The sequence below is a fragment of the Sturnus vulgaris genome, chromosome 11 (genome assembly GCF_052056855.1).
Source record: "Sturnus vulgaris isolate bStuVul1 chromosome 11, bStuVul1.hap1, whole genome shotgun sequence".
In the NCBI taxonomy this organism is placed as follows: domain Eukaryota; kingdom Metazoa; phylum Chordata; class Aves; order Passeriformes; family Sturnidae; genus Sturnus; species Sturnus vulgaris.
The window spans coordinates 11,636,444-11,653,552 of record NC_142253.1 but is presented as its reverse complement, the minus strand read 5'-3'; the positions used below and the strand labels follow the sequence as shown (position 1 = coordinate 11,653,552).

Sequence of the window (17,109 nt, the reverse complement as noted above, 5' to 3'; positions counted from 1 at the left end):
CAAATGATAAAAAGTTCCTCACATTTCTTTTTCCTTGATCATTGATGTTTTTCTTATCAGGAAGGTGACTACATACACTGCTGCAGACCAATGCTGTTCACAAGGGGTAATGCTCCCTCTCTTTGGGAGACCTGTGATGGGAAGGAATGACCACCATCCATCCGGCAGGGCATGATGAGTTGTCTCTTGGGAAGGGGCCATGCTGACTGCCACATCCATACATGCCAGGATCCATGAACAGCTAGGCTTGGGTCAGAAGTTTTGATTCAGGCAGGCAGGGGCTCATGGGCGCCTTTGCTGGAGAAATGTAAATCCCAGCTGGCACTTCACAGAGCATGATCCAGGAAGGTCCCTGCCAACGGATTCAAAAATTTAGTAACCTGGTGTGAAATCTGCATCATCTCACTGCTTGAACCCAAGGCTCCTGAAGGGAGCAAAAGAGCTGCCAATCTGTAAATGACCCCCTCTTGTTTGCTGTCAGTGGGATCCTCAACTTCCTGCTGTGTGTGGCAGATCCTGCAAAACTGAAGCTTTAAAATCCAGGTTTAAACTCTCTGTGAATAACAGGCTTCTAATAGATACACCAGCGTGTGCTTCCCTTACCAAAAACAAGCTGAGAAAGAGGAATTGCTCCATGACAACTCCCTTATTGTGCGGAGTGGCCCGTGACAATTCCTTGCCGACTTCATTGCCACTGAGGACAGTATCATGGACCACAAAACTGGACTGTTCTCAGGTGGATCCTGGCACCACATTTGCCAGACCTTAAAGGGTTAGAAGGAAAAATGCAACAGTACTTATCAGAGAGACGGGCACTAAATCCCACGGCGGCCCCGTGGCACCCAGGCACTGCATCACTGCATAGCCTTTCCCTCACCTTCCGTCCTTCACCACGGGGACAAATCACCTCGTGAAGTGACCCCAGCAGAGGCACTGCACGCCCCAGAGCCTGGCAGGCAGCGGGAAGGCACAATAAATCTGCAGATCCCTGCAGCTCCGGGAGGCTGTTGCCCGTCACAAACAGGTTGACCGAGGGCTACAGCCGCGATCCTGCGGAGGCAGCTGGGCCGTGCCCGGCATTGATTGTTGTGGTTACCGAGGTGAGGCTGCAGCCATCGGGGCGGTGCAGCCCCCGCCGGGCGGGGCCGAGGGCGGAGCTAAGGACTGACCCCGCCCCGCCGCGCCCCCGCCGGCCCCGCCCCTCCGGCGTGCCGCGCGCGCCCCCTGGCGGGGACACGCGGACATGGCGGGGGCGGCTGCGGGGACATGGCCGAGGGGACATGGCCAGGGGGCAGGTGAGGATTTTTGTCACCCCCCTCACAGCTGGGAACTGGCTCCATCGCGCAGTCTTGACGGGGAAGAAGTGTCACCGCTGCCTGTAGCTGCCGATCAAGACCCCAACGCGCCCAGCCCAGGTCAGGGATCTCAGCACCAGCCTCTCAGGTGCTCCTACCGTGATTCTTTCAATATATTTATCTCTGTGATTTCAGCCAAACGCGGGTGCTGTTGCCTCCATCACTGGCCCTGGGAGGTTGCAGCCCTGGGGCAAACAAGCAGATGGAGAGGTGTAATTTTGTGTCAGGCTGTGCAAGGATTTGCTCATCTGCAGCACAAGGGTGAGATGAAGCTGGCAGGAGCTAGCAGGTCTCCCCTCTGCCCATAGCTAGGACTCCCAGCCTCCTCCTCTGGAGCCTGGCAGGACAGCAGGTTCCCTGCCTCCTTGGTTCTCAGTGACAGGCAGCATCTGTCTTTTACAAGATATGCACTTTTGCCCTACTCTCTCCTCTTCTGGCTTTACAGGTGCCAGTCCACTAAAGGCATTTTCAAGCTGTGGGTGTACCCAGGTCCTATGTGTACTGTGAAGTACTTGAGTGGCGGCCCTGATCACACCTCCATTTTTTAAATATATTTAAAACAACACTGTTCCCTCTATCCAAAACATGCTCTGATCCTGTGACAAAATCCAGACCACCCAGCCCAAACCAGCTCTCCTTGTGTGGACGACATACCTTACTCTGGTTTTGCATTTTAACTGTACACATATAGCAGATTTTTTTCATTGACAGCCTGCCAGTGCCTGCTTATGGCTATTTCAGTTACATTTTTAGTAAGCTTTAAGAAGAGTTAAAAGTACTTTTTAAAGTGATGAAGTATCCTCTTTTCCACACTTTTTTTTCTCCTTATTTCAACAACACTCATCATACAGTGGTCTCACCCCTTGCAGGACTCACATATGGTCTCCCATATTCTTCCAGGAGGTTTTTTCCCTGTGTGTTTCCCAATTCTTCATACAATTGCTGTGCACAGGCAGGTTCTATTAATTATTTTTTCCTGAGTCGTGTGGTCTGACAAGGAGAGAAAAACAGATTTTTTTTTTTAAGACCAGGAAAAAATAAAGAAAGGTGAACATTATAAGGAGTGGGGAGGGAGGGGCTACTGCAGATAACTAAATTAACTTGAAAAAATCCAGAGAAGCAGCCTCTGGACAGACAGTGCCCCACCACAGTTTCTCTGCAAAGACAGGATGTGTTTCCAGAGTAGCTGAACAAAGAGTAGGAGCCAAGCTCCAACCAGTCCCCTAAGACCACCATTCCAAGGAAATCATAGGCAAACTCCAAATAAGAATAATGTTATGTTTTGCTTGGCAGAGGCTCAGTGTGAGTTGTGCTGACGAGCTAAAAAAGGAGGTTGTAAAAATAACTGGAAGACTGTTGTTGTTCTTTTTCTCCAGCTGCTTTTTGAGGGCCTTAGGAAGGCTAAGAAAGCTCTGCCATCACTCAGCCACCTTATACCTGTGCTCTCATGGCTGGCAACTGCAACACCTTGCTCAGGACTGAATAAAGAGAGAGAAATGCCCTCTGCCTCCCACTGGCAGCCAGAAGGCTGATTTTACATACACAGGGTTAAACGATGAAACACCAAGAAAATCTGAAGCTGGGGGAGGGGGTTCAGGATCACTGACAGATTTGTATTAAAATCTTCAAGGTGTTGCCAGGTTGAGTTCTGCTACACATGCACAGCCCTGTTTACTTTCTCTTGCCCCTGACCTGGGCTCCTCAGAGAGCAACACATTGTATCATGGTCCCTGCATATTCCTGGTGCAAGCTCCCCACTGGTATGAGGATCCACCAGAATAAATCCTGTTCCCTGCTGCTACAGGCTTCAGTGTGCTTCTGTGGTCACAGCCAACCCACTCCTTCTAGAAAATAACTTCTCCTTCCCTCCTTGGGAACAAATTGCTCTGACAGATGACACAGCTCTGAGTTTGGCATCAGCCCTGTAAAAACAGAGGAACGCAGGGCTTTTCCTGGGGTGTGGTTCTTTTCATGGCCTATCCAGCCAGAGGCATTTATTAGACCACGATGGTCCCTCAGCCCTGGCAGATGGCTGGGCTGGCACCGGCTCCATCCTGGCTGTTCCCCTCCCACTGCTCTGAGGCCCTGACGGTGACACGCTCTCTCCACAGCACACAGGGAGCTGGGGCACTCTGCCAGTGCCTGGATGGCAGCAGGGTCTGGTAACCTCTCTCATGCTGTTTCCTGACCTGCAGCTCTCTTATTACTGCTGGAGGGGGACATTCCTTGCAATGAGAGAACAAAAGAAATAAAGAGAGAAAAAGCAGTTATGAACTCCTGTCTCTCTCTGTTACTTGGCACCAAGCCTGAGTAGCTGGATATGCACACAGGCAATACACCCTGTCCTTGATGAACAACAGCCTGCAAGCTGTCCCTGAGCTGTCCCTGGAGCTATCCCTGGAGCTGTCCCAGCCACCATCACACCCAGCCAGGGGCCACGAGCAGCTGTGACTGAGCCCATGCATGAAGAACAGCCTGGCACTGCCCACAGGGTAGCGGCAAGAGGGGCCAGCAGAGCCAAACTCAACCTTGAACAAGTCCAAAGGCAGCATCTTTTCAACCCAAAGACAAATTTAGCCTATGTCCTAGGGCTGAAGTCTTGAAAGAGATGATACACAGGCTTAGCATGACTCAGTTATCAGAATTAGAAACGGATCCAAACACAGGTTTAGTGTACAACAGTTTGGTTCAGAGCTCGCCAGGGTCTGGGATGGGTCACATATTGAAACTGGCATTCAACAGCAAGGTCAAATCCAGCCTCTGGGATGAACCCATTGGAGAGCAACTTTTGGCCCAAGATATAACAAGTGAAGCCCAATTATTTCCAGACATAAGGGACATGCATTTATTTCATTCCCTCCTTTTACCAGGAGAAATTGCCCTAAGGGAGAGGGGGAAATAAGAGCTGGAACTGCATGTGTTATTAAAGAGGCCGACTGGAATTCATTTATTCTGTGTGACACATGGAAGGACAGTGACAGCCATTCCTAGCAGAGGAACTTGCAAACCCAGCCTGGACAACTGGAGGGAGTCCCCAGATGCAGCACTGCTGGCCAGCCTTTAATTAGAGGCAGCTGTTCTGCTCAGCCCCTCATGTTTCATGGTTGCTTCCCCTGAACATGCCTACCCAGTTCTAGGCCCCAAAACCCAGCTCTTTGGAGAAGGCCAAGATAAACAGGCTTTTCCTGGAGAGCAGAGGGACCCAGAACATTTCCCTGGCTGGAAACATGAGGCTGAGGAGGTGGAACCCACCCCTGCAGGCATCTCCTGCTGTGCTACTGGAAGAGAACACCACTGTCACCCGAAACACAGTGACAAAATTACCTGCTTGTGTTAGGATATACTTACAGGGCGAGTTGCCAAGTTCACAGGGCTGCTGCCTACATAAATCAAAGGGAAATTGAAGTTATTTGCCAAGAAAATTTCCATGATAGGAATTTGGGGGGCGGGGGGTGGTAAGGGAAGAAAAGGAAGGCTAGCTGAGAAATTATGCTGTTTTGAATATAGCACACCAGGAGACATCCCATTCTATTTAGCCTTTGCCAAGGGGCTATTTGACTCCGTATCCAAACACGTAATTTAGGAAATCCTCTTCCGATACTTGGCAATCTCAGGCCAAATCAAAGAATTATCTCTGTGACTCGTATTAGGATCTTAAAGAAAGATTGAGTCCTGGATCACATTATCCAAACATGAAAGGTCTGTTGTCCCATAGGGCTCACAGGCAAAAGCCCTGCTCTGGCAATCACAGCAGACAACATCCGTTCCTTGCTTTTATCTGCCTTAGATGTTTGGGAATAAAGTGTCAATCACCTCTTCCCCGGACATGTGTTAAACCACTAATATTTTTTTTCCTCAGCTGCCTTAAGTCAGTGCAGGGCTGGTTACCATGCCTTGGCTACCTGCAGCACTTCTACTCTGGAATCACCTAGCTGTCAATTATCTGTGTTTTTTTAGCAGTGTTATAGATGGGTGATGTGGTGATTTGCTCTGGCAAATGACGAATGGTTATTATGTGTGTTCAAAGTTGATAAGGTTTAAAGATCTTTTGATGTGTAACTGTTGTTGTAGGTTGTTTTTGGACCCTTTTTTGTTCTCCCTTTAATCCTCTCTTCTCCCATCTGTAGTGTTGGTAGCAGACAACCCTGGCTGTCAGAGACATTTGGGGGAGGGTGTGTACACGTGCCCCTTGCATGAGGCAGCGGGAATGGGGGAAGCTGTCCCTGGGGGTCTTGGCATGACAACACCTCACCTCCAGTCAAGCTGCAAGAAGGTCCCCACCAATGGAGGGTAAAAAGAGTTAACTAGCATACTTTGGGAAGGGCTAGGTGTATATATATAAGGAAAATATTGGAATATGTATACTTATAAATATGTATTCGGCTGATGCAACATCAGGGGTATAAACGGTGGAGCCGCCATTTTGTGGGTGAGCCTCTGGTGGTCGGCCACGTTTCCAACACTGTCCTTTTTTGCTTTGTTAATTTTTTTATTAGTTCTCAATAAAACTTTTATAACTCATTTCTGCTTGGGGTCTGAGTCATTTATAATAGCAGAAAATTTGGGTTCATCTTAAACTCTATTTATGTTAAACCTCACCTTCCAGAGCAATGTGTGCCAGGCCAGCGAGATGAGCTGTCCCAATTTGAGGCTCATTAATTCAGCAGCATAATCAAAAGTACCAAAGTTCACCCCTTTGCAGTGCCCAGCGCTGCATCCCAGTGCCATCCTATGTCCAACACTTCCCCAAGGATTGACACCTCTGGCCCCTGGAAGCCCTGGCCAGAACAGGCTACTGCTAAAATCATAGAGAAACAGAGCTGCTTTGTGTCGTGGCAGGAGAGGAGGCTGAGTAGCACCTGAAAGCCCTGAGCATCCTACAATATTTGTTATAGTTTCTCGCTTTTTGGGGGGCAGAAAAAGAAGTGGGAAAGCCCACCACGGCCAAAGCAGCGTTTGACCGGCCCCGAGGCCTGCCCGGGCCTGGGAGTTCAGCAAGGGCACGGGCCAAGCGCCCCGCGGGAGCACCCAAGCTCGCCGACAGAGCCGGGCCGCCAGGAAGCGCCGGAACTGCGCGAAGCCGAGACTACACCCGAGACTCTGGAAGAGCCCGCCCAGCTTCTCTCCTCAGGCACCGAGGAATGTGGGGAGGAGGGGGGCCGGGCCTCCAGCGCATCTGGGCGCCGCCATCGCGAGCCTCCTCCTCCACTGGGCGCCGCCATCTTGTGCCGTGCTCGTACAGCGCGTGCGCCGCCATCTTCTGCCCTCCCCGCGCGGTGTGCCGGCCATGGCGGGGCTGCTGTGCCGCCTCCTGCTCCTCTGTCTGGCAGCCGTCGGGGCCAACTCCGATCTAGTGCTGGAGGAGGTGCGGCGCTCGCTGGACCTCAGCACGCACCTGGCCAAGATCTCGGCCGAGCTCAGCCTCGGCAACGCGCCGGGCGGCGCGGCCGCCTCCACCTTCCTACTGGCGCTGGAGCCCGGGCTGGAGCCCCGCCTGGCCCACCTGGGCGTGCAGGTGAGCGTGGGGAGCGGGCACCGAGCCCCGCCTGGCCCACCTGGGCGTGCAGGTGAGCGCGGGCAGCAGGCACCGAGCGCCGCGCCCGGCCCCGCGCCTGAAGGGACACGTCGGCACTGCCAGGCCCTCAGCGCCGCTCCCGGATCCCGCAGCCGGCCGGGAGCGGGGGGTGTGTGTCGCGGGGTGAGGGCGGAGCTGGGAGGCGATGAGGGGGCGATTCACGCCGTCACGGCTGGGCGGGGGTCGCCGCCAGCACGGTCGGAGCAGCGCTGGTAGCCCCAGGCAGCGCCGGGATGGGGCGCCCGGCCCTTACCCACAGCAAGGTCGGAGGAGCAGTAGGGCAATACTGATTGCTAGCCCCAGAAGTATTGTCACTTTAGATAAACTCTACGTACAGCAGAGAGAGGTACATACAGTGGCATATAGTATACCTTTATAGAGTTCTGTGGTGTACCTCAGTTGGTCAAGCTATAGTCCCCGTGGCCTGCTCACTCCCTAGTCACAAGAGAAATCACAAAAGCACTTGATCAATATTCTCATTTGTGCAAGTTATGGTGACTGTGCTGGCTTGGGAACCAGGCTGAAGGAACATAGGTATATGAGACTTACCAGAAACCTCCAGTATCTGTTTTTGCACACTGACCACGCTGCAATTTGTATTTGTGAACAACATTATGAAAAGGCCTTTTCAATTTTTTTTAATTAATACATTAGTTATATATAAGCTTGTACTTTCTAGGGGACATCCCTCCTAAAAACTCATTACAGGGACTGTACAGACTTTGCCCTTGATGTGTTAAGTCTTTTAAATAGCAGCACACTGATCCCATATGTTCTTTGGGAATAGGTGAAGGGTGAGGAAGAGGAGGAGAACACCTTGGAAGTGAAAGAGACTAAAGTTAAGGGCAAAAGGTGAGTATCTCACTCTAAGGTCAGTACCTAGAGCTGTGCATGGGGGGCTCATAATTGTCCTCACAGTGAAGCAGAGATACTACCCCAGTTCTACGTACTTAGAGATCATGAGTTCTTTCTTCCTCAGCCGTGCTCAGTCTCTTGTACTCAGTGCCTTGAGTAATGCCCTGGCCCCTTGGGACACCAAGTGAGAGAAGCATTTAGGCATGCTCTTACTCATTACTCCATTTTGAGCTCTCAGACGGTTGCCAGTGGTGACTACAGAGTTTAGTGCCCCGTGGCTGTGTATAGAGTACTACAGAGTGCTGGGTACCATGGCCCAGTACAGGCTCTTCCTGCTGCCAGGAGAGAGGGTGCTGCTGTTTGCATCAGGCTCTGTACTGCCAAGCTTGGAATATTATGTAGGTGCTGCAGGCACCATGAGAGGCGAGCAGTGCCTGTAAAGTGGCTCAAAAGCACAGTGCAGCTGGGTTTTGAGAGTACAGTAGCTGTGGAGTTAAGTTGCCAGGGTAGACCTTAGCTTCTGACATGGCTGGATGTCTCATTCCATCCTGCCCTTGGACCACCAGGCATGACATGAAATATGTTTGCTTCTAGCATCACCTTGGTTTGTCCAGTGCATCCTTACAGGTTTGGTGGAGTCTTATTCCATTCTGTAGAACCTCAGTCCAAAACCTTGCTCCCATTCTGGCCATTCCTCAGTTTCAGATCCTGTGTGCAAAAATCTGAGAACAAACAGACTGTGGGAACAGGTGCTTAAGATGTCTGTGATTTGTCTTCTGGACTTGTGGTTATGCTTCCTTTGATGCAGATCATTCCTGTCATCTGGAGAAGAATGGAAAAACTCTTGCTGAAGCTTTATAAATGCAGGATTGGGGGGGGGGGGGGGGGGGTGTCACAATTTCTCTTCCAAAAAGGGAACTAGATTTTTTTTGTGAAGCAAAACTGTAACTGTGCCTGGACACAGTGCAGCCTGTGCTGCTTCCCCAGCACGGTAACCTCACTTGCTGGGACAAGACATCTCCATGTCTTGGAGGAGCAAGTAAAACACCTGCCCAAATCACACATTACACACATGATACATGGTCGCCGGTCTGCAGGGGATGTTGCAGTGGGTGGATCTGAATGCTCTCTCAAGGGAGATCCCACATGACTTACCTGTTCTTCTCCCTTCCAGTGGGAAATTCTTCTCAGTGAAGCTGCCGTCTCCTTTGGCCCCAGGAGCCAAGGTCCGTGTCTCTGTTGAAATGGTTTTCACACACGTCTTGCAGCCCTATCCCACCCACATCACCCAAAGTGAGAAGCAGTTTGTGGTCTTTGAAGGAAATCACTATTTTTACTCACCTTACGTCACCAAGACCCAAACAACCCGTGTCAAACTGGCCTCCAGGAACGTGGAGAGTTACACCAAGCTGGGCAACCCTTCCCGCACTGAGGACACGATTGAATACGGCCCCTTCAAGGACATCCCTCCATACAGCCAGGTACATTTCTGTGCAAAGGGATTGTGGCTGTGCAGAGAGCATCTTCCAGACATGGAAGATGTGTCTCAGATGCTGGGGAGTGGGAAGCAGAGGCTTTCACATAGAATTCACTGGTCAGCCATGAGTTAGCCTGTGTGCAGGCCAGGAACGTGCATCTGCCAGGAAGGGTTTTCTGTGGCACATGGATCATTGTGAGGGAAGCTTGCTACTTACTTTAGGTCTGAGAGTTTTATCTTTTTTTTCCTTCGTTAGGACACTCTGAAGGTGCACTATGAGAATAACAGTCCATTCCTGACCATCACCAGCATGACACGAGTCATTGAGGTGTCTCACTGGGGTAACATTGCGGTTGAAGAGACGGTTGATTTAAAGCACACAGGAGCAGTGCTGAAAGGGCCTTTCTCCAGATACGACTACCAGAGACAGCCAGACAGTGGGATCTCTTCTGTCAAGTCTTTTAAGGTTGTCATCTTCCATGTATATTTTTTATAACTGTGGCTTCCCCCTTTCTTAGATCCCCAGAGGGAAAAGAAAATGTAGTTGTCCTTTGCCTTTTGTTTGGTAACCATACTCCAGTAATAAGGGAATATTAAAACTCTGGTCTGTTTTCAGAGAGAGCTTGTGCTGGATAAGAATAGCTTTTGGAAGCAGCATTAGAAGCTTATACACTTTATTCCATTTGCTGATCCAACAGATTGCACATACCAGGGCAGGTAGTGTTTCTCCACACTCCCACCCTTCAATCTCAGGCTCCCTCTTAAGTCCCTTACCGCTGTATTGAGGTCTTTGCTTTGGGTTTTCAATTGTGCAAGGGCCATTCATTCTGTCCCCACCCCCTTATTTTCAGAGTTGCCTCTGTCATATCCTGCTCATGTTGAACAGTATTAATTGGAAACTCACCCATTCATTCCTTGCTCACAAAGCACTCAACAAGAATTAAAGCTGTGGCTCTGCTAGCCAGATGTAAAAACTATGTGTTCTCATCTGAACCAAAACCTTTCTCACTGCTTGTAGTCTCCAGGATTGATTGTTGTAATTCTCTAGGGTGGTGCAGCCAAACAGAAATCTCATTTTGCTGCGAGTAAAGCCAGCAAGCCTAGTCAGCTAGGGCAGCAAGTTGGAGTGAAAAGGGAATTGCTGTCCTGGTGGGCATGATGAGATCTCTTGCTGTCTGGGGTGTTTGAAACTCGGCTGGAGAAAGCACATTCATTTGGAGGCCAAGTGATTTTAGTGCTGGTAGCCACTTGTGGGATTGCTTATAATAGCACAATTTTACCACTCAGTGCAACTGAATGGCCATTTTTCATGTCTCATGTGGGAGCAGTTTCTCAGTGCTTACCAGCCTTTATTGGTTTTGCCAGTTTCCCTGGAAGTAGCTCCCCTCTGATGCACTCTCTCCTTACAGACCATTCTCCCAGCTGCTGCTCAGGACGTCTATTACAGAGATGAAATTGGGAACATCTCCACCAGCCACCTTCTTGTCCTGGATGACTCTGTGGAGATGGAGATCCGTCCCCGATTCCCACTTTTTGGGGGCTGGAAAACCCATTACATCATTGGCTATAACCTGCCAAGCTACGAATACCTCTACAATCTTGGTGAGTGGCTGAGGGGAAGGGAATAAAAAACATCCTCCTGTGTGTTTAAAGGTAGTTGCTGTACAGAAAATAATTGAAAGCTCTGGTACACGGGACCTTAGCAACAGCAGTTGCCAGCTATTTTTTCTAGAATATGCAAATCCACCTTTTTGTGCTTCCTTCAGGTATTTGTAGACATCTGATTAAAATATATCTGAGTGAGGTGGTGCCCCCTGCTGCACAATTATCCATGCAAATTCTGCTCCTGCCCATGGAAGCTGAGCTTCAAGACTGTCCCTTGTCCTCTAAGGAACTGTAACCACTCTCTGCTCTGCACTCTTAGGTGATCAGTATGCCCTGAAGATGAGGTTTGTTGACCACGTGTTTGATGAGCAAGTTACAGACTCTCTGACTGTCAAGATTGTCTTGCCAGAAGGAGCCAAGTAAGTGTGATTCCTCCTGGCTTGCTACTGTAGGCAGTGCTGTGTTGATGGCAATTCTCCAGTCTGCTCTAATGGCCTGGGAACAGCGAACCAAAACCATGACTCTGCATATGGAAGAGATCTTGGAACACAGCTTTGTTTCATTGTAGAGCATTATTTAAACTGCATAATTTACCTTGTACTAGAGGCTACAATTGCCCAGACAAGTCCTGGGTTACATCCTCTCAAACACCATGGGGTCATATGTCTGGTTTTATCCACAGGAATATCCATGTGGACAGCCCCTATGAAATCAATCGTGCTTCAGATGAGCTTCACTACACATACCTGGACACTTTTGGACGTCCTGTTATTGTGGCACACAAGAACAACCTGGTGGAGCAGCACATCCAGGACATTGTGGTGAGTGTGACCTCTGAGCAGTTGTGCCTCCTCTGAATTAGCAGCTCGGTCAAAACACCTAAGAAGTAAACACTTGCTGGACTGCCTGGGTGGTTCTGCTGCCTGAGGCGTTAACTCTGCAGTAACATGGGGCACTGCTCAGTGTTTGAAACTTCTCTTGTAGGTTCATTACACCTTCAACAAAATCCTGATGCTGCAAGAGCCTCTCTTGGTGGTTGGAGCCTTTTACATCTTGTTCTTCACTGTGATTGTCTATGTGAGGCTGGATTTCTCCATCACCAAGGTCTGTATGATGAAGAGCCCTGTAGGAATACAAGCAGTTTTCTCAGCTGCCAAATGGTGATTTTCCTACTAGTAATTCTCACTGAATGTTCCCACCATTCCAATATTTCACTGGTTGTTTCAAGTCCTGTTTTTGTTCAACCTGAGCACTCGTACTGCTCTAGGGCTGGTCTAGTGCCATAAAGCTAACTGTAGTTTTGCTTGCTGCATAAAAAGGAATCCCCCTAAGAAGAAGAGATGTCTGCAGTTCTCCGTCTGCAGTGTTTTCACTGTTAAACTATTTGTTGGGCTGGACCAAGTGCTGAAATGTGCTTCCCCTAAATCAGCAGTTGCACCATTGACATAATTACTGTCAGTTGACTTAATTGCAAAGGGAAGAGTTTCAGTAACAGTCCTGTGGCAGATTGCAGGCATGGCTTGATGCAGGTCACAGATACGACTGGTTTGATCTTCTCTCCTGTCCTCTTGCAGGATCCAGCTGCTGAAGCCAGGATGAAGGTTGCCTGCATCACAGAGCAGGTGCTTACTCTGGTGAACAAGAGGCTTGGGCTGTACCGTCACTTTGATGAAGCAGTGAATAAATACAAGCAGTCACGGGACATCTCCACCCTGAACAGTGGCAAAAAGGCTTTGGAGATGGAGCACAAGGCCCTGACAAGTGAAATAGCTTCTCTGCAGTCTAAGCTGAAGACAGAAGGCTCTGACTTATGTGATAAAGTAAGAAATTCAAATGTATAAATTTATAAGCTCTCCTGTTCTTGGCTCTGTCAAGAATTCTGCATGAGTTTTAATTGGGGGTTTAGTTTCTGCAGCCAGTCTAGGTTGGGTTTTTTCATCTGAAAGTGGCTTGATCTCCGCAAGGGTGTGTGAAAAGTGTTACTTTTGCAGTAATCTCAGTTATGGAGGCATGTAAATGTTGCTGGTAAACAGCTGCTTGTGCTGTGTCTTAAGCAGCCCTTGAAACAGCTGCATTTGTACAGATTAATGCTTTGGTAACACAATCCTGATGCTTCTCATTGAGCTCATGACAGTGACACTTAAGCAAAAATGGAAACTATCAACACATTAACAGTTCTGACTCTACTACTCACACCAGTCAACCCCAAATCTTCTCCCTCATCTCTTAATTTTCTTGCACATTTGCATTTGGTGCTGAAAGAATTTTGGTAACATGATGCTCCTCGGGGGTGATTTGCTCTACCATGTTGAAAGCCATGGCACAATGAGCACACACCCACTGCCCTTCCCTTCAGTATATTTTAACACTAACCTGAAACAGCCACTTAACCCCAAGTGAGGGACACTTTAGTTTTTAAAGTCCATTTAGCCAACAGCCACCTTGGTTAATCTGTTGTTTAAAGAGTAGTTCTGTCATTGCAGACCTACCACTCACACATCATGAACATTAACTGTAGGGACACAGCTTCCATCTGTTGGAGCTGTGATTTAGCTTGAAGCCTTTAAAATCCATCATTAAATACTCTTTAACAATCTCTTGCCAGTATGGCTGCTGGGTCCTTGGACCCCCTTTTAGCCACACTCCTTAGTTACCCATTCACGGATTATTCCTCATAATATGATGGCTCAGGAGGCAACATTCAGGGATCAGAGATGTTCCTACTTAACACTGACTTCATCTTTTGCTGTGATCTGCCATCTCTTCTATTCCAGCTTCACTGTAGGGATTCTTTTGTTTTGTGTTGTCTCCTCTAATACTCCTTTGGTTTGTCACCCTGCCACAGGTAAGTGAGATTCAGAAGCTCGATGGCCAAGTAAAGGAGCTGGTGCTGAAGTCGTCGGTGGAGGCGGAGCGGCTGGTGGCAGGCAAGCTCAAGAAGGACACGTACATCGAGAACGAGAAGATGCATTCCAACAAGCGCCAGGACCTGGTCTCCAAAATCGACAACATCCTTGATGCTCTGTAACTCTGCTTTAGCAACTGTGCAGAGAGGAGAGGTATGAAGGGAGATGAGAGTGATACACTTTGAGCCAAATCTCATTCCCAGCAAAATTAGGGGAAAAGTTAATGTGGAATGTCTGAAAGTACGTTTTGTTTTTACATTTTTCTATAAAGCCTGTCTGCTCGGCAGCATGTGCTGTGCAAGGGACCATGCCATCAAGTTTGGCTGGGTAATGGGATTTCTTTACCAGAGGTGAGACTCAGCCAAGTTGTGAAACAGTCTCCTGCTTTTGGTTTGCCCTGTATAGATGTGCTCTGAGTAAACGCACACAAGGAGCCAATCTGAGCACAGACACGCTTAGGGCAAAGCTGAATGTCACAGCTCTGGAAAGAATAAAAGATACCTTTGTTCTACTTTGAAATAAAACAGTCACTGCCTTGCGTCTGTGTGTTGTGCTGGGCTGGGGGAAGGTGGAGGGGTTGGGTGGCCCCATCCTGCCATGGCCAGGCAGTGCAGTTCTCTCTGGAGCAGAGTTCAGCCCTGACCACTCCTGCCTCCTGTCAGCTGCATGCCCTGAGGTCAGAACTCTGCCATCTCACAAAGCCCTGACCCAGACAGGAGAAAGCCAAGCCCTTGTTCCCCAGGGATGTGCATGTACCTACACCCTTACAGGGAGAAAAACAACAGAACCCCTCCTGCCATCCTCATACTGTGTGTTGCATGTGACAAAAATCCCTGCATCCCTTGTGCTGCCATGTAGATCCTTACTCACAATTAGATCCCTTGGGGGGTGTAAGCAATCCCCTGCTAATATCAGTCTCCTAAGATGTTTTCCTGTGCATCTTTGCACAGTTCACTGTTGAATACCCCAAATATGGCTGCAGGGACAGCAGTATGGTTCTCCCCTACTGCCTTTGCCTGGCATAGTTGTTTGGATCAAAGTCTTAGAGATCCTCATACAGAAAAAACAGAAGGGCAGAAGGGGCTGTGTGTCCCCTGTTTGCCCTGCACTGCAGGTGGTGGCAGCTGCCCGTGAGTGGGTGTGTGTGCAGGGCAGGGGTGGTAAGTGGTGTGCAGCCCTCTCCACCGAGCACCTGCAGTTTCCTGAGGGAAGCAGACTCTGCAGAGAGTCTGGAGGTTGCCTGCAGATCAGGCAAAGCACATGACTGCCCCACAGAGCGGTGGCTCACGAGGAGACTAGTGCCAAATGTGGCTGTGCTGGGGAAGGAAGGTTTGACACAGTACCTGCACTGGCACCCTGTGAGGCTTGAGGCAAACATATTCCTTGGCCGGTGCTGCCTGCAAGCTCTGTGCTTGGATATGCACAAGCAGCAGGACACTTGGCAGCCCTTCGCCAGGCTACCTGCACTGCATTCCCTCTGTCCTGGACCTGCATAGCCCAGGTCTGTCACAGACACACTCGTCTCTGCTCCTTACTAGACCCTTTTATCTGAGGTAAAAGTTGTCTTTATCCTCTCCCAGGATACTTTTCTCCTTGTACAGAGAATGCACTTAGTTGGAAAGCCCTCTGCCCCAGACCACACAGCTTCCAAAGTGGTTTGTTAGTCAGGGGTGTTTTGCAGCAGGCCTGAGCCCAGGTACCTACCACATTGTCACCAGATGCCAGCTCTGTCCCATGCCCACAAATCTCACCTGGCAGCAGAGTGAGCAAGCCTAAATCCCTGCCTATCTGCTCCCTGTTCAGGTGCTATGGGGAGCCCTGAGACAGTGAATCCTGCCTGACCAGCTACAAATAGCTAAAATCAAATAAATTGTCATTAATCCATCGAGTCCGAGCACACACCATACTCAGAGTACCAGGTGCATCCAAAGCCAGACAAGGGCTGCCTGTTGCACCCAGCCAAAGCAGGTGGGTTCAGAGGATGAGGAGAGGGATCAAACTGGTGATCCCAAAGACATCTTTAACTTTCCATTCCCCCAGCAGGGGAAAAGCAGTGGCACCCTTCCCTCCCAGATACCACTTCTGCTGGCTGGACCTGCAGCTAAGACCCCCAAGGGTGCAGTGACGCCTGTTACAAAGCCCTGTGGGGTTGATCGTGCCTGTGACTTCCTATCCCAAGGGGATTTGATTAATCAGCATATACCTCAGCCCACAAAGCTACTGGGCAGCTTCGGATACTGCTTGTTAATGGAAACCACATCTGCAAAGACAGTAGCTATAAATAGGATGAAGGCAGCCCCAGCTAGAAAGGCCTCTGGTCCCTAAGGAGAGCTGCCCCAGTTCCTGAGGCCAAGAATAAAACAGTCAGTGCTGAAGCAGTGCCTCACTCCTCTCCACACAGCTCCTTTCTGCTGCCCTACCTGGGGGGACATGCCTCCCACACTGCTCCCTGGGCCCCCTCTGCCCCAGTGCTGCTCCTGCAGCAGCACATACATCAGGGAACCTTTTAACAAACACACAGCAGCAGAGCGACCTAGAAACCTGAGCCATTTCTGGATTCCTGCAATTTTACTACTGTGAATAAATGAGAAAAAGGAAAACCACAGCACCTACCAGGAGCTTAGGATCTGCAGGAGCGAGGGGAGAGGCAAAGCAGCAACACCTGATCGCAGCAAATGGACCAATTAGAGCTGTAGCTGTTTGTCTACAAAATTTAAAGAGAGTAGCTTCCAATCCATGGGGTGGGGGAAGGGATGAGGGTTGTTGGGTTAGGAACGTGGGCACTTGCTGTCTTTCCCAACAGCTCTGAGGGCTTTAGGGGATCTGGCTTCAAAATCTCTCTCCCATGGCTGAGTTTAACAAACTGTAAATACATCCAAAGAGGTTTTCACATGATCTCTCTGCTCAGATTCTATGACATGCCCAGGTAATGCTCTTGCCAGATGTGTGATCCAAGGTGCCCACTGAGGACAGGAAGGAGCTACTGCAGGGCAGCCCAAATGGAGCCATCAGAGAGCTCAGTCTCTCATCCATGTGGCTCAGGTGGGGCTTGCTTTATTCCTCCAGCCACTGTCACCATGCTGGCTTCTGCCACCAGGGCCACTCCAGCAGGTCCCTGGCCAGGGCTGGCCTTGCCAGCACCATTTTTGGCTGGCTTTGGGATCTCCCTGAACTCCAGCTGCTGCTTTGCAAGGACATCCTTTATTTCTTCCACGCTTTGCAGGTGATCAAGTGTGAGGAACTGGAGCCACCAGGGAATCCAGGTACGAGGGCTCCTCCTCCTTTCAGCCACACTTGTGACTGTCTAACCTGAGACCTGTGGGCAGGGGGAATCCC

The 17,109-nt window shown here is 49.7% G+C and overlaps 1 protein-coding gene across 1 annotated transcript; it reads left to right on the top strand.

Annotated features, from left to right (window-relative positions):
* Nucleotides 1-6,144: 6,144 nt before the first annotated feature.
* On the top strand, nucleotides 6,145-14,311 carry RPN1 (ribophorin I). The gene is made up of 10 exons (XM_014890501.2): nucleotides 6,145-6,870; nucleotides 7,718-7,782; nucleotides 8,960-9,266; nucleotides 9,519-9,728; nucleotides 10,672-10,864; nucleotides 11,187-11,286; nucleotides 11,550-11,688; nucleotides 11,852-11,971; nucleotides 12,442-12,687; nucleotides 13,713-14,311. The coding sequence occupies exons 1-10, from the start codon at nucleotides 6,643-6,645 to the stop codon at nucleotides 13,893-13,895; spliced, it is 1,791 nt and encodes a 596-aa protein (XP_014745987.2). The 5' UTR covers nucleotides 6,145-6,642; the 3' UTR covers nucleotides 13,896-14,311.
* The last annotated feature ends 2,798 nt before the right edge of the window (nucleotides 14,312-17,109 follow it).